Source organism: Colias croceus, chromosome 3 (assembly GCF_905220415.1).
Source record: "Colias croceus chromosome 3, ilColCroc2.1".
Taxonomy (NCBI): domain Eukaryota; kingdom Metazoa; phylum Arthropoda; class Insecta; order Lepidoptera; family Pieridae; genus Colias; species Colias croceus.
The window spans coordinates 11266151-11289191 of record NC_059539.1 but is presented as its reverse complement, the minus strand read 5'-3'; the positions used below and the strand labels follow the sequence as shown (position 1 = coordinate 11289191).

At 32.3% G+C, this 23041-nt stretch overlaps 2 protein-coding genes across 2 annotated transcripts in view; one reads left to right on the top strand and one right to left on the bottom strand.

Moving 5' to 3' along the window:
• LOC123706163 (nephrin) overlaps window positions 1-23041 on the top strand; it is a 373060-nt gene that overhangs the window by 32185 nt on the left and 317834 nt on the right. The window lies entirely within an intron of this gene.
• On the bottom strand, window positions 6128-15112 carry LOC123706029. The gene is made up of 3 exons (XM_045655156.1): window positions 14515-15112; window positions 10994-11311; window positions 6128-6805 (listed from the first exon to the last, which is right to left on the bottom strand). Exons 1-3 carry the CDS (start codon window positions 15076-15078, stop codon window positions 6398-6400), a joined length of 1290 nt encoding a protein of 429 aa, XP_045511112.1. The 5' UTR covers window positions 15079-15112; the 3' UTR covers window positions 6128-6397.

Below are 23041 nucleotides of genomic sequence, written 5' to 3'. Positions count from 1 at the left end.
GGTGACATCTATTATTGTGTAATACTTTATTGGACGGATAAGATTTAACCAAAGATTGAAAAATCAGCCCTAAATTAAAATAAAAGCTTATTTTCCAGTATTTCGCCACGTCTTTGGAGTAACGGGATATGCTTTATACCCTGGTTCTTCTACTATTAATCTGCTATCCGTTAGTTGACGCAGGGCTCTGTGGCTTCCCGATAGAGGTTTTAAAAAGATGTTCTTCGTATCAAAGATCATAAAACCCTCCACCATGCAGGTCTTTAGAATATGTAACAATAATAGAAAGGCAAGATGTGGAGACAGGTTCATTGTTCTAAAAGAATAATATATTATGTAATATTATTAGCAGCAATATTAAGAAATTTTAAAATAGCAACATAGAGCAATTAAATAGAAAAAAAAAAAAAGATTATAGCGAGCGAGTTAATAGGATAGGTAGTGCATGTTTTTCGAATCAGCCAAAGCAAGCAATAATTTATTATAGCTACTATTACCAGGTAGTATTTTCATATAGACACCTCATAATAAAAATTATCTTAGTTGGCTTTCGTTTAGGTTTGTTTAAAATAACAATAGTCATAATCATGTCGACTTTTCATTTAGGGCTGGTATTACAGGTTCCTCATATTATTCTCCATTTAGCTTATTATATAATGTATAAAAATGTATGCCAAAAAGTGACAAACAGGCTATCAGAGATATTATCGAAAAGCGTTGAAATATTAAAATGTTAAAGCAATGATTGAAATTATATTCGATACTTACAGGAATTTATACACAGAAATTTTCCGCAATGTTCAACCGTATAATGATAAATAATGGTCGACAAAACTGCTTATATATCCTTGCTGTCGATACTGTATATTTTCAAGGGTTGTCATTTTAAAATAAATGATGTTACAACATTTTATAGAAACTATTAATTGTTTCATGTAAAGGTAATTTCATAATAGTACTGCAGTGCTAACCCTGGTATACTCGGAATTGAAGTGGTAACTAAATATGCAAATATTTTCAATATACCTATAAATTAGTCATGATGATATTATTATATACAAGGTTATCGTTTGATAAAAGTACTTAGTTATTTAATGTTATAATTTATGGTAAGTAAAATATGCCGTTCAACTTTGAAATTATAATACACTCCAATTGAACTTATGTGGGTTTTTGATATTGACCTTCAAAATCATTTTAAAATTGGTTATTACACTATCATGGTCTTAGGTATAGACAAGACTTGTTATTACGTACAGACTGGCCTTGTAAGATAATAGCTGATAAAAATATAATGAACACTTAATAAGAACTAAGATAACAAAAACTATTAAAATTTTTATGTTCCCTAAACAACGAAAAACTCACCGAAATTAGGTTATAGAACCTAATTTCGGTAAGACATTTTCACAGATAAGTGTTAATAAACTCACTGATAAACAGACAAAAAATCGAATACTTAAAGTACATAGACATCTTTGGTAAAGTTGTTAACAATGAGTGACAAATCGAGGGGTAAGGTACCTGGTACCTTTGTACCTGGTGGGAAGTAACAAAAAAGGCTGATCATCTTTTTTTTAAGTGGGGAAATCTTGCAGGACATAATCTTGGAGGTTAAGTCGGATTCTTACCTACTACCCTAACTAACCCAACTGTGTTCCCTTGAACCGCTTTAGTGATGGGGCCGCGGGTATTGGTTGGAATTTTTCCGCGACAAGGCTGCTTGTCCGTAAAAATCGATCATTGAAACATAATTATGCCTAATGCAACAACGCATATCACACAAGATGACATGGGAATTCACCTTTTCCCTGTTTTATGTGTATAAATTATTAATACCAACATTAAACAAGGATAACATTAAAGGAAAATAATTGAACATAAAATTAAAACATGCTGCAATCCCTATAGCTACATGTATATGTTTTAATGTGATGAATGGATTTTTTCATAATCCGTTCGCATTTGTTTTAAATTATTCTTAGCTATAATATCATGATTTCAATTTGGTAGTTACTTGCAATTCGAGTATCATAATTTATGATGCTGTTATTCGAACAAAATTCTATAACAATACCTTAATAATATGAATCGACTCAGCCTTTCTTGGCTGTCGGGTCAAGACCTGTCAACTGGACTTGGTTGCATAGAGAAATTGGTAAGCTATGGGATGTCATTTAACTGAAATACTTAAATATCTTCATTAGTAGTCGTGCTTTCTTCAGATATGGATGCAGTTTTAATCGGTGTTTGTGTCTAGATACGCTTTTTACTACCCACGGCTAGCCCAGAACGGCATTTCTTCATATTGTGGTTCTGCGTTAGCTGCGCGTTTTCCACGACTAGCCCAGAACGGATCGTCTTCGTATTGCGGTTCTGGATTAGCTGAGCGTTTTCCACGACTAGCCCAGAAAGGCATTTCTTCATATTGTGGTTCTGCATTAGCTGCACGTTTTTCACGACTAGCCCAGAATGGCATTTCTTCATATTGTGGTTCTGCGTTAGCTGCACGTTTTCCACGACTAGCCTAAAACGGATCGTCTTCATATTGTGGGATTAAATCAGCATCTCGCTTCTCAACACAAGATACTTCATTCTGCGCACCAATTACTAGAACCACTAACGCGAACAATACAATTTTGCCCATGGTGGCTTCGTCAGTATCTACAAATTATAATATTTTATCACATTTAATATAACAGATAATATTTCTATACTCAAATAAATTTAACTGTAAATTGAATTAACACTACAATATATTTTGTTATCGAAAGTCAAATAAAAAAAATATTTCAGAGTTTTAATACTTATTTGTCAGATGCTGAAAAGTGATTCTTTTTTCCTATTTCTTTGGTTTTTATACACTGTAAAATAAAATATAAATTGCCTAATTCGTCACATAGAAATGTTAGCTCTTGTCACGATTAAGTAGAAAATTTATTTAGAGTAAATAAATTTCAGGGTTGGCAACTTTATAAAATGACTTTGCTCGCACACGAGTCTCATTTTCATAACATTAGGTAGTATTAGTCCTATTCCGATGTCCGACATCTGTTGTATTGATTGAAATATTTTTAAAGTGAAACTTCTTTATCGAGGTTGGAAAAAAATTAAGTTTTTCGTTACGCGTGACATTTTTCCGTTACGCGCCATCTTTTTCTTATCCCTACCACGCGTGATTCGACGTATTTCTGTAATGTTGCATATACTAAATATTTTTTTGAAAAATAAGGTAATAAAGAAGTTTCACTTCTTACGTGTGTACACTAACTAGTACACGCACATATTTTTTTATTATAAATCTGAAGTTAATAATACAGACAGACTCTTCTTTTAAATATAGAGATGTTCTTTCTGTACAGAAGATTCTGTCTGTGAATGTTCGGTTCAAATTCTGACTGTTATGTGTGTCTATTAAATAAAATAAAAAATAAAGTCAGTTTCTTTTATGTCCTCAATATAGATATACAAGGTGTTCATTAAATACTTAGATACATTTAAAAAGAAGGAGGTTTCGATCATCAATCAATATGGAAGAGTCACATTTGTTAGATTCGTAAAAGTACCTATTCATTTCGAGATAAAAAATTACAAAAATAATTTATTTATTCAATTCATCAACCCTACCTGTTGAATGGTGAAATATTGATGTATTATGTTATTATAATATAATAAATTATATTGTTGTTGTCACGCTAAGAGCAAATGGACCATAATATAGATTTTATATGAAGCATAACGCCGTTAGTACACCGACGCATTCGCGTGTGGCAGCGAATCTCTGCGAAACTACGGCGCGGCGTAGCGAAATACCTGCGGAACGTTAGTAAACAGCAATGTTTTCGCAACTTTTTCGCATTGCGTCTGTGTTATGGCCATTTCGCAGTTCCTTGCGAAACAATATTGACAAGGACGCAACTATTTCATCTATCTATGTGCTAGAGTGAGACATATCATATGCAAAAACCTGCCATACTACTGACAGATTTTTCGTTGTTTCGCTGCCGCTCGCGAATGCATCGGTGTACTAACGGCGTTAAAACAATCTGCTTTTTAAGCGTCTTCAAAAAAAGGAGGAGTTTGTCAATTTGGCCGGATATTTTTTATATGTATGTATACCGATTACTCCGAACTCCGAGGCTTCTATCTTCATCTAAATAATATGTAGTAATTAAAAATATCAAATCTTTTATTTTTTACTTTTCGGTTTTTGAAGTCGGTTGTTTTTAACGTAGTTATTTTTATAGTCATCTTAAAAAGGACCAACTTAACAAGGACATTGTTGTATGTAATAAATATAAAATATAGAAATTACATACAAAAAATTTCCCATTGGCCTTAATATTGTTAAACTTGTGCTGTGCTGGCATCTACAGTATTATTAAAATTAGTTCGGTAGTTTTTAATATAAAGTCTATATTATCTTTATTGGTAGATTTTGTAGTAAATGGGTTGGTATAATAAGTATGCATGTCTTTTGTTGTACCAACTATTAAAAACTAACAACAAAAACTGAAAGAAGAAGAAGAACTTTTTACCTAAAAGTATATAATTGGACTGTATAATAGTATGTTTAATGGACTTCTAGTTTGAAATAATTTGTATGAGCCGAATCAAATAAATATTTTTTAATATTATGTAGCTCAAAGCCTGTTAATATGTAAATCATTTCATTTCAGTACTTTTCGTGAGAGGCGCTATAAAAATATAGAAAACACGTAATTTTAGAGCGCTCTCCAAAAACTGCCTATATAAAATTACTTCAATACTTAATCAGAAATTGACTTGTTATGTTTTAGTGCTTTAGTGTAAGCTATATCAATTATCATTATTGAAAATCTGTTGTAACACATTATCAAAACTATACAAAACGCGTTAAATTGTTTTAACAGATTACAACAGAATAGTTATAAAACACACACACACAAACACACAGATCTCCTACTTGAAATTATTTGTTAAATCACTAAAATGTTTATTTTTAAGCGTATTTAAATAAGTTCGTAAATTGTAGAAAACTGTTCTCGAAGAAAGTACGAAATACTGCAAATAGCATTACCATTTAATAGGTACCAGGAAAGGTTGGCGCAAAATGTCCGGGAAGGTGTAGCGAAAAATAATGTTTAAGTACTTGACTTCAATCAGGATTGTTGCAATAAGTGGAATTTATAAATTTAAGACTTTTTAACGGATTTTAAACGCGATTTATTCATTATATTATATTCCCGGCGTTTCCCGCGTGAATCTCCCCGTGACCAGTGACCACGCTAAATGATACTCGCGTAGAATCAAACACTAGAAAATACTATAAGTGGATTGTTTGTTTTAGCTTTATTTATGTGAAATCAAACTTATAAGTTATATTAATCTTAAGTATATTGGGAAAAGGTCACTCTTGAAAATTAAAACATTATTATTATTGTTTAAAATATTTATTTGCAGCTTTAAACTTCAGCTGATAAATTTAGAGTTGAATATAAAATTATATTTACTATATTTCCTAGTTGCTACATTTACAACGCGAATAATTGAACCATTTTTTCATAGTATTCTATGAGAAAATTAATAAAGATCACTAATTATGTTTGTAAGTGATCCTAAACAAAACATTCGCAAATCACAACAATACCAAAATAACAGAATACCGTCCTTATAACTTAATAGAAATAAATACCTTGTAAGATCAATACTGGCGTTTCTGTGAAATTTATGTGTGTTGAAAGTTAAAGAAATAAAATTTTAATAATACAAAGCCATAAAGCTTGTATTATCATTCTGTATCTGTTTAAATGCAGCCGACAGCCGATTCAATTTTGACCCTCTCTTATGGACATATTTTTTACAGGTTCTTAATAAAAAAAATAGGGTTTTTCGGTAGTGTTTTTTGAGTTTATTACAAAAACTAACAAAAACCTAATCTTTCTTCTGTGTAGTAGATATATCTAAATAAATCAAACTCAAAGGTGACTGACGCACTAATATAGTGATCTATCAACGCACAACCTAAACCAATAAACGGATAGAGCTGAAATTTGGCATGCAGATTGCAGGTAGATGTTAGAACGTAGTCATTCGCTAAAAAGGACTTTAAGGGATGTAAGTTTGTAACATGAATAATCTTACGCAGTATAGTATAACAATATAATTTCCTATCACTCGAATTTATACGTAAAATAACTTTCTCAAATTAATTTAACAGTCGTTCAAATATTATTTAGTTTCATTCATTACAAAGATACACATTTAGGTACTTATATTTCTTCTTTACACGCGTCACTCTTACTCTTCAATCTATATAATATTATGCAATAGCTCTGGACCAAGTTACGCAGGACGTTTTGTCAAATAAGCTTTAAAAAAGTTTTTAAGAAATTTTCTTATTGCTGCATTTTTTGTATTATACATTGTTTTCATATTGTTTTTCACGCCTAATAAAGAAAGGGTCGATTGTATACTGTGGTTCAGCTTTAGCTGCGCGTTGTCTACGATGGTCCAAATTTCTTTGATCTGGTTTAGCTGCTCGTTTTCCACGACTAGCCCAGAAAGGGTCATCTAAATATTCTGGTTCAGCGTTAGCTGCGCGTTTCCTACGATTTCTCCCGTAAGGTTCGTCATAATAAGTTATTTGGTCTGGGTTAGCTGCTCGTTTTCCACGACTACCCCAAAAAGGGTCATCCTCATATTGTGCGCTTAAATCAGCATCTCGCTTCTCAACACAAGATACTTCATTCTGGGCACCAATTACTAGAACCACTAACGCCAACAATGCAATTTTGCCCATGGTGTTTTCATCAGTATCTACAAATTATAATATTTAATGCATACTTAAAATAAACAGGATTTTGTGTCAAAAATATAAAAATGAATTTAATTCACACTACAATGTGTTTTATAACCGAAAGATAATTTCAGAGGTGTCTTTTACTAACTTACTTGCCAGATAGTATTACGGAAAACTGAATCTTTTTTTCGTTTTTATACATTGTAAAATAAATAAATTGTCTAATTCGTCACATTGAAATGTTAGAAAACTCTTGTCACGATTAAATAGAAAATTTATTTACAGTAAATAAAGTTCAGGGTTGGCAACTTTCTAAAATGACATCGCTCGCACACGAGTCTTATTTTCATAACATATTAAGGTAGTATTAGTCCTATTCCGATGTCCGACATCTGTTGTATTGATTGAAATATTTTTTTATTATAAATCTGAAGTTATTACACAGACATATACTCTTCTTATAAATGTAGAGATGTTTTTTTTGTACACAAGATTCTGTCAGTGATTGAGTCAAGTAAAATTCTGACTTTAATGTGTGTCTATTAAATAAAATAAAAAAATGTGTGCGTGTTACTGTACACACATAAGAAGTGAAACTTCTATATGACCTTAATTTTCAAAAAATAATTTACTATATGCAACTTTACAGAAATACGTCGATCACGCGTGGTAGGGATAAGAAAAAGATGGCGCGTAACGGAAAAATGTCACGCGTAACGAAAAAAATGTTACACTAAATTTTTTTCCAACCCCGATAAAGAAGTTTCACTTCAAAAAATAAAGTCAGTTTCCTTTATGTCCTCAAAGTCGATACACAAGGTGTTCATTAAATACTTAGATACATTTAAAAAGAAGGAGTTTCGATCATCAATCAATATGGAAGAATCACATTTGTTAGATTCGTAAAAGTACCTATTCATTTCGAGATAAAAAATTACAAAAACAATTTATTTATTCAATTCATCAACCCTACCTGTTGAATGGTGAAATATTGATGTATTATGTTATTATAATATAATAAATTATATTGTTGTTGTCACGCTAAGAGCAAATAGACCATAATATAGATTTTATATGAAGCATAAAAACAATCTGCTTTTTAGTAATCTTAAAAAGGACCAATTGGGCATAGTTTCCTACACTAATATTATAAAGAGGAAAGGTTTGTAATTATGTATGTATGTATGGTTTTTACGCATAAACTACTGGACCGATTTCAAAAATTCTTTCACCATTAGAAAGCTGCATCTTCACTGAGCAACATAGGCTAGGTTTTATCCCAAAAATCCGACAGCAACGGGAACTATGCGGGTTTTTCTTTGAAAATGCGGGCGAGGCCGCAGGCGGAAAGCTATATAGTATGTAATATAATAATAAATAGAAATTATAAAATATTTTCCTATTTGACTTAATATTGTTCAACTTAGTGCTGGCCTGGCACCTACAGTATTATTAAAATCAGTTCAGTAGTTTTTAATATTAATTCTTTATCTTTATCGGTAGTGTGTATTAAATGGGCTGGTATAATGAGCATGTCTTGTGTTCTACCAACTTTTAAGAACTAACAACAAAAAATGAATTAAGATTACTCAATGTTCGTTCTGTTTAAACTACAATTATATTTTAGTTTATTACAGCAGTAATTATTTTATAATATCTGTACGACATTCTACTCATACTTGTACAGACCTCTATGGGTAAAACGCGCGCAGGTAGAAAATGGCGGCGGGTACTTATGGTACGGTGGGCAAAACAACTTCTCAAACTGTGAAATTGGGAAAAGGTCGTACTCTTGAAAATTAAAACATTATGTAAATATTGTTTTAAAATTTTTATTAGCAGCTTTAAAGTTCAGCTGATAAATTTGGAGTTGAATATTATTGTTGTTTCATTTATATTATTGTTAGACGTAACTTTTGATTTAATATTTTTGTGGATGAATAGTTGTCATTATTTCAAGTCTGAACATGCTTAGCTGTCGAATACTATAAAAAGCCGCTTTCCTTTGTCTCGTGGCGCATTCGTACGAATCGTGCCTAGGGGCTCGGACGTTGTTTATACGACGTTCGACCCAACTACCTTCACTTTGCTAATAGTCGTTGACTCGCTGCGATTTGTTATCAACTACCTACATCAATTAGGTAGCTGTGTAGAATCGCAGTACATTCTTATTACATTCAAACTAATATTTAACCCGGCCTCGCGTGTTATTTCTTACATCAGAAGCGGGATAGAATTCAAGCCTACACTTTTTTAAATGTGTTTTGAATTTACGTAGTTTTGTAACGGCATACTGGCGTTTGTGTTTTTTCGTACGTTGTGTGAAGTAAAAGTTTGTTGCGTGGATTATTGTAACGGGAATGTAGTTCATCGAAGGAATTGTGTGTGCTATCCGGACTGCGCCCTGCGGTCCGGGGTAGTTGAGCCTTCATTTGTGTTAAGCGAACGTCGTGCCTATGTCACAAATGAGTAGGTGTTGTTCCCATGATACGCGAACGTAGTGCCTATGTCATGTGGATGTGATTGTTGTTCTGTAAGGTCAGTGTGGCCGAAGCAGGATGGTTGTGTAATCCCGAGATGAACTACCGTTGTACTGTAATACGAGAAAAGGCGTACGAGGACGTACGATTGTCAGTATGGCCGTGTTAGACGTAACTTTTGATTTAATATTTTTGTGGATGAATAGTTGTCATTATTTCAAGTCTGAACATGCTTAGCTGTCGAATACTATAAAAAGCCGCTTTCCTTTGTCTCGTGGCGCATTCGTACGAATCGTGCCTAGGGGCTCGGACGTTGTTTATACGACGTTCGACCCAACTACCTTCACTTTGCTAATAGTCGTTGACTCGCTGCGATTTGTTATCAACTACCTACATCAATTAGGTAGCTGTGTAGAATCGCAGTACATTCTTATTACATTCAAACTAATATTTAACCCGGCCTCGCGTGTTATTTCTTACATTATATAATTGAATCATTTTTTTCATAGTAGGTATTTATGAGAAAATTAATAAAGATTACTAAATAAGTTTATAAGTGATCTTAAACAAAACATTCGCAAATCACAAGAATAACAGAATACAGTCCTTATAACTTTTAATAGAAATACTACAGTATTACAATATTATTTCCCACAGTAAGGCAACGCCATTGATGTAGCGCGATGCCGCCGCCAGTGTAGGTACTTACGCTGCCACACGAAATTATGCAAGGGTTGCAACAAATGGGAAATAAAACTATTGTGATTATTAATATTATGATGTACTCATTTATTCATAATATGTACCTACATTAAAAATAAGTGCGATTATTAAATCTGATGTGATTATTTGTTCATAAATATATAATTTCATATATTGCAGTTTGCACTGCTAAATATTTACGTAGACACTTTATTTTTGGATGTACTTAATAGTCATAATAGTCAAATAGTCATAATGCATTCGCATTGGGATGAAAAATCTGACAATACAAGAATGAGAACAACATTTACACAGCTTTGATTAAAATTCTACAGATACAAATACAATCTATCTAAAATATCTTAATAATTTCTGGGATTCCAATGTAGAAAATTTTTATCTTTATTCTATGTAGTAGACTAGTAGATATCTCTAAATAAATCAAACTCAAAGATTACTCAATAACATAGTGATCTATCAACGCACAATCCAAACCAATAAACGGATTGAGCTGAAATTTAGCATTAGATTGCAGGTTGATGTTAGAACGTAGGCATTCGCTAAGAAAGGACTTTGATCAATTTACCTCCAAGGGGATAAAATAGGGGATGTAAGTTTGTAACATGAAAATTTATCTTTTCCACGCAGGCGAAGCTGCGGGCAACAACTTCACAACACTTTCTCAAATAAATTTAACAGTCGTTCAAGCATTGTTTTGTTTTATTCATTACAAATATACAAAGTTACTTATTTATCTTCTTTACACGCATCTCTCTTACACTACAATCTACATAATATTATGCAATAATTATGTATATTTTCTTAATTCATACTTATAACTATTTATTTATTCCATGTTAGACTCGATTTATTAAATATTTTTGATTACTTACTGTTACAATAAAAAAAAAAACAGTTTTAATGTATGTGTACACTGTACATTGTACAAGTTACGCAGGACAGTCTTATAAATAAGCTTTAAAAAAGTTTTTCAGAAATTTTCTTAACGCGGCATTTTTGCCTTTCTCACGAAAGCCCAGTAAGGGTTGGCTTCATACTGTGGTTCAGCTTTAGCTGCGCGTTGTTTACGATGGTCCGAATTTCCGTCATAATAATATATTTGGTCTGGGTTAGCTGCTCGTTTTCCACGACTAGCCCAGAAAGCGTCATCTTTATATTCTGGTTCAGCGTTAGCTGCACGTTTCCTACGATTTTCCCCGAAAGGTTCGTCATAATAAGTTATTTGGTCTGGGTTTGCTGCTCGTTTTCCACGACTACCCCAAAAAGGGTCATCCTCATATTGTGGGCTTAAATCAGCATCTCGCTTCTCAACACAAGATACTTCATTCTGGGTACCAATTACTAGGACCACTAACGCCAACAATACAATTTTGCCCATGGTGCTTAAAAAAATCGTAATAAAAATTAATTTAATCCACACTACAATGTGTTTTATAACCGAAAGATTAATAATTAACATATAATAAAAAATAATTTCAGAGGTGTCTTTTACTAACTTACTTGTCAAATAGTAATACGGAAAATTGAATCTTTTTTTCGTTTTTATACGTTGTAAAATAAATAAATTGTCTAATTCGTCACATTGAAATGTTGGAAAACTCTTGTCATTAAATAGAAAATTGATCAAGAGTAAGTAAAAAAGTGTTCAGGGTTGGCAACTTTCTAAAATAATAGAGTCACTAAAAATCTATTTTTATGCAAACTGATTTTATATTGTCCCATTAAAAGATACACATATTATTATATAGGACTATAATATTATGTCATTGTATTAGCCAGTGACTTCGCTCGTGTCCTTTGCGATTTACACCCCATTTTCATTCACGTTGTGTCTCATTTTCTTAACAAAAAGTAGCATTAGTCCTATTCTGGTATCTAGTCTATCTTTTAAACAGGATTGGTTGAATAAATAAGAGTTTCGAACACAAATCAACATGGAAGAATCACATTTGTTAGATTCGTAAAAGTATTCCTTTCGAAATAAAAAATTACAAAAATTAATTATTCATTCATCAACCCTACAATTCACAATGGTGAAATATTCATGCACTATGTTATTATAACATAATAAATAATATTATTGTTGTGACGATAAGGGCAAATTGACCATAATACACATTTTGTATGAAGCATAAAATCAATCTGCCTTTAAGTCATCTTAAAAAGGTTCCACATTTTTTATTCGAACCGCAAGGGACTGGAACGCGCTTCCTGAATTTGTGTTCCCTGACGAGTACAATATGGGGGTCTTCAAGTGAAGAGTGAACCGGTACCTACTAGGGAAGCGCGTACCATCTTAGACCGCGTCTTAGCTTTCCATCAGGCGAGATTGTGGTCAAGCGCTTCCCTATCTAGAATAAAAAAAGGACCTCGTGAATTTCGGCATGATAAACGGCATGCTTAAATGGTCGTGTTAAGTCAGAAGCATAATCACGGAACCGAAGAAAGTCCTAGCGTATGGTATGATTGTTTTCATAGATTCATAAAAGGATTAGATTTTGTAAGAGTTATTTTGCTGTAAAAATAAAAATAAAATTGAAGAAGTAGAAACAATCTTTATGAAAATATTTGCATTGCAAAACTTGGGTAAAATTTAAATTTAAATTGTCATAGATATACAAATGAAATAGCGACTAGATTATGGTAATGATAAAATAATATATTGTCGTTAAATCAAATATTGAATATTTGGCTGCAAAATACAACTCAGAAAATTCTATAGTTAGATGATACTCCAATGGAAAGTAATTTAAGATTTGAACAAGCTAAGTAAAATTGATGAAGGCATTTACTACAGTATAGTTGAATTATTGTAAACTAGCTTCCGCCCGCGACTCCGTACGCGCGGAAAAATGAAGATTTATTTTTTTCTACGTAATTTTCCGGGATAAAAAGTATCCTATTTTATGCCCAGGATAATAAGGTATAATTATACCAAGTTTCATCGAAATCGAACCGTTAGTTTTCACGTGATGCCTGAACATACAGACAGACAGACAGACAAAAATTTTTTTAATCACATATTTGGGTTTGGTATCGATCCAGTAACACCCCCTGGTATTTATTTTTTCAATATTTTCAATGTACAGAATTGACCCTTCTACAGATTTATTATATGTATAGATAGATTAGTAACGGCACTAGGGTATATGTAGCTCATAGTATTAATAATTTCAATAAGCACATTATCATTATGTAATGACTAATGAGAGTATTGAAATATTTGTTTGAGACTAAAACACTGAAATGTGAATAATATATAGATTGTATGGTAGATTCTGACTATGCTGGGGATAATGTAGATCGGAAATCAAAATCATGTTTTGTAATTAGATTCTTTGAAAACTTAATGTTTGGGAAGACACATAAACAAAAATAAATGTTCAACTTTTGCAGAGTATATTGTCAGAGGCATTGTCAGAAGTAATTTTTTTTGGAAACTTGTTAAGTGATGAATTTGATTTAAAATGTAACTTAGCAGACATGTTAACTAAAAGTATAGATAAGACAAAATTTTTGAAAAAACAGATTATAATTATTAATTATTCATTTAGTACTTACATCCAAGTTCAAGTAAAAAATTGTATAAGTAAGTGTTAGTAAGATTATAAATTAGATAAGTAAAAATTAGTAATAGACAAAATATATTTTAATCTGTATTTTAGTAATAGTTAACTATTGTGGTCTAAAAAGTAAAAAGCAATTGTCTTTTCCCTCTTGCTGTCCCTTTTGTTCGTTGTGTAGAGTCGTGTGCGCACAATGTAGCTTGCTATAAAGTTTTATAAAATAAAGTTCACGTATCAGCAACCACAAGTTGTGTTTTAATATACAATAATTATTAATTAAACTAGTTTTAAACCTCACATTAATTAATTTAGGCCGCCAGATAGATCCTATTGATGAAAACTTATGTGTAAAATAGTGGATGGTTGGCCAATAATAGGATTTATTTTATTTTTAATACTTATTTCAAAACGAAAGGAAATTCGTGCTAATCGGGTTTCCCACATGTGACACTTCAGATAGAACAAGAGCCCAGGGCCGCCAGACCTCACCTATTTTCTGAAATGTGGACGATTGGGTAGTGTTATTTTGTGCTACCACCGTACGCGCTTGCTTCTAGGATCATAATAATTATTATTTTTAGCATTTTTGAAGGCTTCGGCCCTAGTCTAATAATGAGATAAGCTTGTTTTACGAATAAATAGTCTAAGGATTTTAAAAAGTTCGGGCTACATGTGGGTTCTTGACCCGTAATAAATATTGTATAGATTAAAGATGAACATCCACGAATGAAACAATGATTTATTGAAAAAATGAGATATTAATTCACAATCAAATGTAACAATATTTTAAAAGGTAATATAATTATTGAAGGTCAACAAATGCTGTCTCAGTGATGTATTTTGTAAAAATCATAAGATTGATCAGTAACAAATATTTTAAGAAGTTCATTAGGACGTAGACGTTTAATATTTTCTAATTCAACTTGTGCTTATATTTTTTTATTTTTGATTATTGTTCTTCTGCGTTAGCTTCGCGTTTTCCATGTTTAACCAAGCCCTTAATAATTTTTTTTATAGTCTTTTTAAATCCGCGTTTTCCACGGCTAGCCCAGAAAGGGTCATCTTCATATTGTGGTTCTGCGTTAGCTGCGCGTTTTCCACGGCTAGCCCAGAACGGCATTTCTTCATATTGTTGGTCTGCGCTGTCTTCTCGCTTTCCACGGCTAGCCCAGAACGGCATTTCTTCATATTGTTGGTCTGCGCTGTCTTCTCGCTTTCCACGGCTAGCCCAGAACGGCATTTCTTCATATTGTTGGTCTGCGCTGTCTTCTCGCTTTCCACGGCTAGCCCAGAACGGCATTTCTTCATATTGTTGGTCTGCGCTGTCTTCTCGCTTTCCACGGCTAGCCCAGAACGGCATTTCTTCATATTGTTGGTCTGCGTTAGCTGCGCGTTTTCCTCGACTACCCCAAAAAGGATCATCCTCATATTGTGGGCTTAAATCAGCATCTCGCTTCTCAACACAAGATACTTCATTCTGGGCACCAATTACTAGAACCACTAACGCCAAAAATGCAATTTTGCCCATGGTGATTTCTCAGTATCTACAAATTATTATATTTTATAATTACATTTAAGTTAATACATATCTAAAATCTACATGCTTTAAAATGAACAGGCTTGCGTGCCTGAAATCGTATTAAATCTATACTAATATTATAAAGCTGAAGAGTTTGTTTGTTTGAACGCGATAATCTCAAGAACTACGGGTCCGATTTGAAAAATTATTTCGGTGTTAGATAGCCCATTTATCGAGGAAGACTGTAAGCTATAATCATCACGCTAAGACCAATAGGAGCAGAGCATTGCGGGTAAAACCGCGGGGCACAGCTAGTTTAAAAATAAATTTAATTCACACTGCAATGTGTTTTTTGATCGAAAGTGAAATAATAAATATCAAATTAAAAAAATAATAATTTCAGAGGTGTCTCTTTACTTACTTGTGGGATAGTATTACTGAAAACTGATTCTTTTTCCTTTTTCTATCCTTTTTATACATTGTAAAACAAATAAATTGTCTAATTCGTCACATTGAAATGTTGGAAAACTCTTGTCACGATTAAATAGAAAATTGATGTAGACTTTAGAGTAAATAATAAAATGTTCAGGGTTGGCAACTTTCTAAAATAATAGTCTCTTACAAAATAATTAAATTGCAAACTGATTTTAAATTGTTAGTCCTACTAAAAGATAACCATAAAATTATGTATACGACTATATTGTGCATTTTACCCGTGGCTTCACTCCCGTGTCCTTCACGATTTACACCCCATATTTCACATTGAGTCTCATTTTCTTATCAAAAGGTAGCATAAGTCCTATTCTGATATCCAGTCTATCTTTAAATCAGGATAAGTTGAAGTATTTTGTGTAAAAGTCTGAAATTATTATTAATGCAAAAATTAACTCTCCTTTTAAATGAACTCTTCTTTTAAATGTTAAAAGAAGTTCTTTTTGTGAAGAAGATTGTGTCTATGATTGAGTTCCTTCTCAACTCAGTCAAAGTTAATTATCATTGTCCTTAATGTCTTCAATTACAATATACTTACAAGCTGTTCATTTAAATAGTTCAATCCACTTAAATAGAAGTTTCGATCATCAATAAATATAATAATAATAATAATATAATAATAAACACATTTATTGTCAGAATCATAAAATGATTACAAAAATTGATTTACAAAGGAAAAACAAATAAAAGAAAAATAATAAGAAGCTTATTCCTAAGAAGCAGTAGGCAATGTGGCAGTGAGTGACCTGACAAATGGAGCCAACTCAGTTTATGATGGCAAGGTGATTAATACCTTACCACCACTGATTTTCAGTGACCCCAAGGATATAGAAGAAAGATAAGATTATTTTGAAGTTGGTGAGTTAGATTCATAAAATTTTGACGTAAAAAAAATATTCAATTCATCAACCCTATAGGTTAAAATATGGTGAAATATATTTTATGCATTATATTATTATAATATAAGAAATATTACACACGAAATCATGATGTAATTTAATATAATATAAAAATAATATTGTCGTCACTATTAGAGCAAATGGACCATAATATAGATATTATATGAAGCATATAAAACAATATATTAATATTTGCCTTTATTTTAAAAAGAGCCCGTGCGACACGGTTGTATATAATATATAAAGGAATTGCAAAATATTCTCCCATTGGCCAAAATATTGTTCAACTTAGTGCAACTACAGTTTCACTAAAATCAGTTCAACAGTTTTCAATTTTAATAACGTGTATATCTGTAGACTGTAGAGTGTACACTGTACGTATTAAACAGGTTTTTGTATGTATGCAATATGCATGTCTTTTCTCAACAAAATTTTGAAATTTTACCCACTTCATTTCATAACTGCCTGCAATTATTTATTATTCAAGCCATGATGAGAAATATTTATAAGTTACTAGCTGTGTCGTGCGGTATCACCAGCATCGTTCCCGTTGGTCTTAGCGTAATGATAGCCTTCCTCGATAAATGGGCTATCTAACAGTGAAATAATTTTTCAAATCGGACCAGTAGTTGCTCAGATTAGTGCGTTCAAACAAACACTTCAGCTTTTTAATATTATAATAGATTTATAATCTACAAATTCAATAACTAAGAATATTATCCTACTATATACTTATAACTATTTTATTTCCTCCATGTGTATATTGACCTTACTGTATATTTTTCTACAAGGCAAGAGTGATGCTCTCTGCCCGAGTGCCCGTGATGTATCGATTAACTCGGAACCCCAATTAGACTCGATTTAGCGTTCTCGATTTTATTGGACGTAAACAAATTGATGAGATGACTCTCGTTCTGACTGTGGATAATTATTTATCGTCTAATTGTTATTACAGAGGAATTTAGGAATCTGAGGAAAATTTTTGGGTTATTTCTTTAATGTTCGTTATGTAATGGTGTGTAGATATTGTATTTGTAATGTATTCGTTATTTTTAAATTGTCAAACATTAAAACAGATAGGAAATAAAAGCCAGACAACTGTATATTAATATACTCTATATAATATCTAAATGTAGGTACCGCTCTTTTTTTTCATAGATATAAAGTAACATTTTTTAGGGCTTCTAATACTACATACATTCATCCATTTCTATTTCATTTTTATACAATACTAGGTTTCAGTCAAAGAAAAACCCGCATAGTTCCCGTTCCCGTGGGATTTTCGGGATTGTATCATTTTCCCGGGATAAAAAGTAGCCTATGTAAAGGACATAGGCTACTATTTACTCGGGTATAAAAATATCTCCATACCAAATTTCATGAAAATTGCTTCAGTAGTTTAGGCGTGATTGAGTAACAGACAGACGGACAGAGTTACTTTCGCATTTATAATATTAGTATGGATTATTTATATTCTGCCGTGGTGTCCTTTCAAATTACAGCCTTAACACGGCCATAACGGGATATCTAAGCTCAATGGTTACCTGAGGTTTAGACAAAAATAGTATTCTTGTAGCTAGAACCTAGAATACTGTGTCAAGAGGCTACTTTATGAGACGTTGATCTGGTATGAAGCTTCGTCGAGAACATAGCTAGTAATAGTGTGAAAATTGCTTTTTTGTGCCGCCATCTTGCGAATAAATTGGCTGTCGTAATTTGTAAGTCATCGTGGGATAAATTAATTGGTTTGAATTTTGCAATTATTGTCAGTTGATATGATATTTTTCTGGACTTTTATGATGTGTGCACTATGTAAAATTTAAAATAAATAAAAATCATTTATTGAACAAGGTTCCTTACATCATAATATAGACCCCAGACTCCCAATATAGCTTTCGCTGTATTTCAGGAGTCTGTGCCTTCCCGATACATCACATCAGAATAGTTCAATAGTAATTAGTTCCAAAAGAAAATTTTTACTTAATGTTGACAAATGAAAAATAATAATAATATTTAAAACAATTTAGTTCCATAATATTTAGCAATTAGAATAATTAAGACAATTAAAATAATTAATACAATTAAAACAATTAATACAATCAAAATAATTATAAAGAATTAAAGATTTAAAAAAATGTGTATTTTGAAGACGTAGTGTAGGTAGGGTGTGTGTGTGTGAGTTTGTATGTACGTATATTATATGTGTGAATAATGTGAGAGTTCATTATGAGGCTTATTATATTAATAACATTATACTTGTTAAATATAATATATATACATACATACACACATACATACATACATACAGATATACATAATATATCTCTAGATATTTGAAGCTTGTTCACTTCGAATCTACCGGTGTTGATTAACCTTAACGGCCGGCCAGTCGAGTAGACTAGTCGTGAATTCTCTCTTTTTCGATGGAGGAATTCCACCTTCCTTCCTCCACACCTTCAAGCCACACCTCCGCCCGTCGGAGTGGGGGAGCGTGAGGTTTTTCGTTACGGAATATCTCGATTCGGTCCCCGCGCTCAAGGCCCGCGATGATTAAATCCATAAAAGCCAATTGGTATAACAAAGCATTCTTTACATATCATCTCATTAACACGTGTAAGCTTAGGTGCTAAAAAGCGTGACGGGTAAATTACCTTAAGCGAATTATGTGTGAGTTTAATTTCATAATAGGATCTTTACGCCATTTTAATATTGTTAAGTGAAATCTTATTATGTTATTACACGTTATTTACACGTTTATTTTGGCTGTAATAGAAGCTTAATGAGGTAAAACGTGTTGTAGTTTAGATTACAAGAATAGAGAATGGTTTATTTTTACTTATTAAGTTATTAGGTACATTATGTTAGGAACAGTGGCATGATGACTAGAGCCTCTTATTAGAATTAAAGAGAAGAGAGTTTTAGTAGAAGTACTACTAAATGAATGCGCAAAACAAATAAATTTTTCGGTTTATGCAGCACAATATTCGATATTTCGGTTAATCTATAAAATAATTATTATAATATATAAATGAAACCCGTTTTCCTTGGTCACGGCATCACGCGTGAACGAGTGGACCGATTTCGATTTTTATTTTGTTATAACATTCCTTGAAGTACGTGGATGGTTCGTATGGAAAGAAAACATAAACATGTACCACGGGCGAAGCCGGGGCGGACGGTGCAGCATAATATTATAAGCGCAACAGTGGCCTTATTTACTTTGCTACTAACTTTAAATATTACCATTATGTTATTGCATAATGTAAACCGACTTTAGCAAATAGTACCACTTTTTGTTAATTAGATAGTAAAATATCCAACTTGTCATAGTAAAATTAGTCTCCATTTTTCATCTACATTAAATTTCAATTAAGGCATGAATTTGTTTCTAATTAGTTTATTCATTAATGAATTTAAGGAAGAAATTCATGAAACATTTACAAGAGAATGAATTTGAACGTAGAAATGAAATATCACCTTGAAACGACCGAACTCTCAGGACTTGGCCTGGGACTAGGCCAAATCAAGCAGATGTTGTTACCCGTTACACTATACATTGCTCCATTTGTAAGTGAAACTTTTCAAACTTCCCGTGAATTTCAAATGAAATGAGCAATGTATGGTGCAGTAAATGATTATTATCACAAATTTAATTGATGACCTTTTATCCTGCTCAGGTGGTATTTCTCAAAATATGCCGTTAAGGTATATAGAGATGCTTATGTATTCTGTTAATTAATTAAACAGATTTTCATTGAATTTTACTAATAATATGATAAAAGTGAAAAAGAATAAATAAAATGTACGTGGAATAATGTCTTTGTGCATAATATTCTTCTTAGGGAGAAACCGCGCGGCACAGCTAGTCTGTTGTAAGTACGTTTAGTCGGATATTATTGTTTATTAATTGGCAGAATTGAAGAAGCACTAGAATTTGCTCACATGCATATAGTTTCTCGGGTATCAAAATATCTCTATACCAAATTTCATGCAGATTGGTTCAGTAGTTAAGGCGTGATTGAGTAACAGACAGACAGACAGAGTTACTTTCGCATTTATAATATGGATTATTTAAAAATAATAAAAAAATTGATGTGCCGAGCACACGTTTCAGAAGTGAAACTTCTTTGACAAGATTCAAAGATACCCAAATTATCGCTTTAATGTATGGCGTGACGGTATTGCCGTTAAGTTTCACTTCAATATTTATATACTATTGGTACCAATGGTTATAAAAAATACATTAGTATAAAGAAAATAATGACACTTCCCTGATAATTTAAAATTGTATCAAGTAACCCACAAGGGAAATCCTACACCGTAATTGGCCACATCGTATTGAACCCCAGTGAAGGTAAGCTAAGGTTCTGTACCACTAATAGAAGTTCTACCTATATTTATGTGTGTAAGTTTAATATGAGTAAAGATTGAAAAAGGAAACACATTTAACTATTGACAAACAGAAGGTCACAAAGTGTTAACGACTGAGACATTATTCGCACCGCTTGTTGTAAATGCCCCTAATGCTTATTGGACACTTTCTGACTTAAATTTTCATACATAAATTAAATCATGTCCTATTTTCATACACTGTCATTTTAACTGATGGATAAGCTAAACGGAACATACCAGGAAGTTATGAAATCTGCTCTTCTGGCTTCTATACTCGTTTCAGCCTTAAATAACAGGAATACTATACGCAACATTCACACTCTCCGCTATCTCACCCAATTTATCTGGAGGATAAAATGGAGTACACGTCAAAATTGAGTTTACGTCTAAAAACCAATTTGGATTATCTGATTTGCAAGTATACATAAAAATGGATTCCTTCCCACGCTTGCGATGCGTGTTTTGGTAATGTTATTATGTTTAAATAACTTTTGAAAATTTTTAGCACCATTTTGCGAAGAAGCGGGCATTTTTTGTAATATGAAAGCTCTTTAAGTTACTTATACTATAAACATTAATATCTAGACCATTATTTATATGGAAATATTCAAATAGACTGAGTGCGAGTTGAATTCTTAGCAATTTTTCCGTAACAATAAATTAGACAAATTTTTACAACGTATACATGATTACTTTGGTCATATTTAAAACTAGCTGCGCTTCGCGGTTTCACCCGCATGGCTCCGCTCCTGTTGGTCTTAGCGTAATGATATATTATAGTCTATAGCCTTCCTCGATAAATGGGCTATTTAAAGAATTTTTCTAATCGGACCAGTAGTTCCTGAGATTAGCACGTTCAAACAAACAAACAAACTCTTCAGCTTTATAATATACAAATAATATAATAAATCGCAAATAAAACCCTTAACACCAGATACATCTCACTTAGCAATGAAAAATATTACGCTAGACAAATAATAGAAATCAATATATTTATCTCAATAACAATGAAAAAAACCACTCGAAAAACACCTTTCTTCTGATCGTCGGGCACATACAGGTACTTTTCCTCACTACGAGCGATACATTTAACCACAAACTCAAGTAATCCCAGATCGTTGGATCGGTCACCATAACGACCGTCAGAACCCTGGTCACGTTTGTCCCGCATCGATGTCTAATGCTATTGCGCAGATGCTGAAAGAATGAATGGTTATATAATTTAGGAATATCTTTAAAATTTGGCTGGAATCGGTGTGGGAAATTTAATTTAATCCCATAGTTAGATAAAGGTCCAAATCCAGATAAGCATAAATTATTCTGTCTCTTGGTCAAGTGGCATTAAGATCTGCAGCAGTTTTTACAAGAATGAGTTACAAATTTTCGACGATACAAAATTTCGGATTCATACTACAACTACTAGGTAGATAATAGATATATAGAAGACTTCATAGCCTATAGTTAAATCCATACTAATATTATAAATGCGATAGTAACTCTGTCTGTTTGTCTGTTACTCAATCACGCCTAAACAACAATTTTTATGAAATTTGGTATGGAGATATTTTGATACACGAGAAAGGACATAGGCTACTTTTTATCCCGGTAAAATGACGCAATCCAGGAAATCCCACGGGAACGGGAACTATGCGGGTTTTTCTTTGACTGTGCGGGCGAAGCCGCGGATGGAAACCTAGTTCACTATATTCTATAACGTTTAACATAAATTGAAAATATTAAAAATATTCAGCGTATATTTACCAGACATATATCCTTTCACCTGGAATTTCACATAGATCGCCTTATGAATATCGATTATCATTCTTCAAAATGATTTCACTTCGTAATCGTAGATTGTTGCGTGATACTATGTTCCTATTTAAAATTCTCAGAAATATAAATCATAGCCCACAAATCTTAAGTCTAGTTGGGTTTGCTGTTCCAAATAAATTACCACGTTATCCTGTTTTCAAAGTTTTTGACCTTCCAAATTGTCGTAATAATGTGGGTAGAAACTCTCCAGTAACTCGCATATGTAGTACTTTTAATGACCTATGTAAGTCGCTGGGTGGTATAATAGACATAAATTTTGATTCAATTATAGTTTTTCGCAAAAAATTACAAATTTCTTGTTTGGCACAAAAATTCAGTAGAAGAAATTATGTTCAACGATTTATTTTTTCTATTCT

Bases quoted from the DNA above. Each gene is read 5' to 3' on its own strand.
- LOC123706029 (XM_045655156.1), bottom strand. From the start codon at position 15,078: ATGGGCAAAATTGCATTTTTGGCGTTAGTGGTTCTAGTAATTGGTGCC. The intron at 11,312-14,514 runs GCAGAAGAACAA...ATTGGTACCCAG, and splicing joins ATGGAAAACGCGAAGCTAAC to AATGAAGTATCTTGTGTTGA. The intron at 6,806-10,993 runs GTGAGAAAGGCA...TAAATATTATAA, and splicing joins CCAACCCTTACTGGGCTTTC to TTTGTAGATACTGATGAAAA.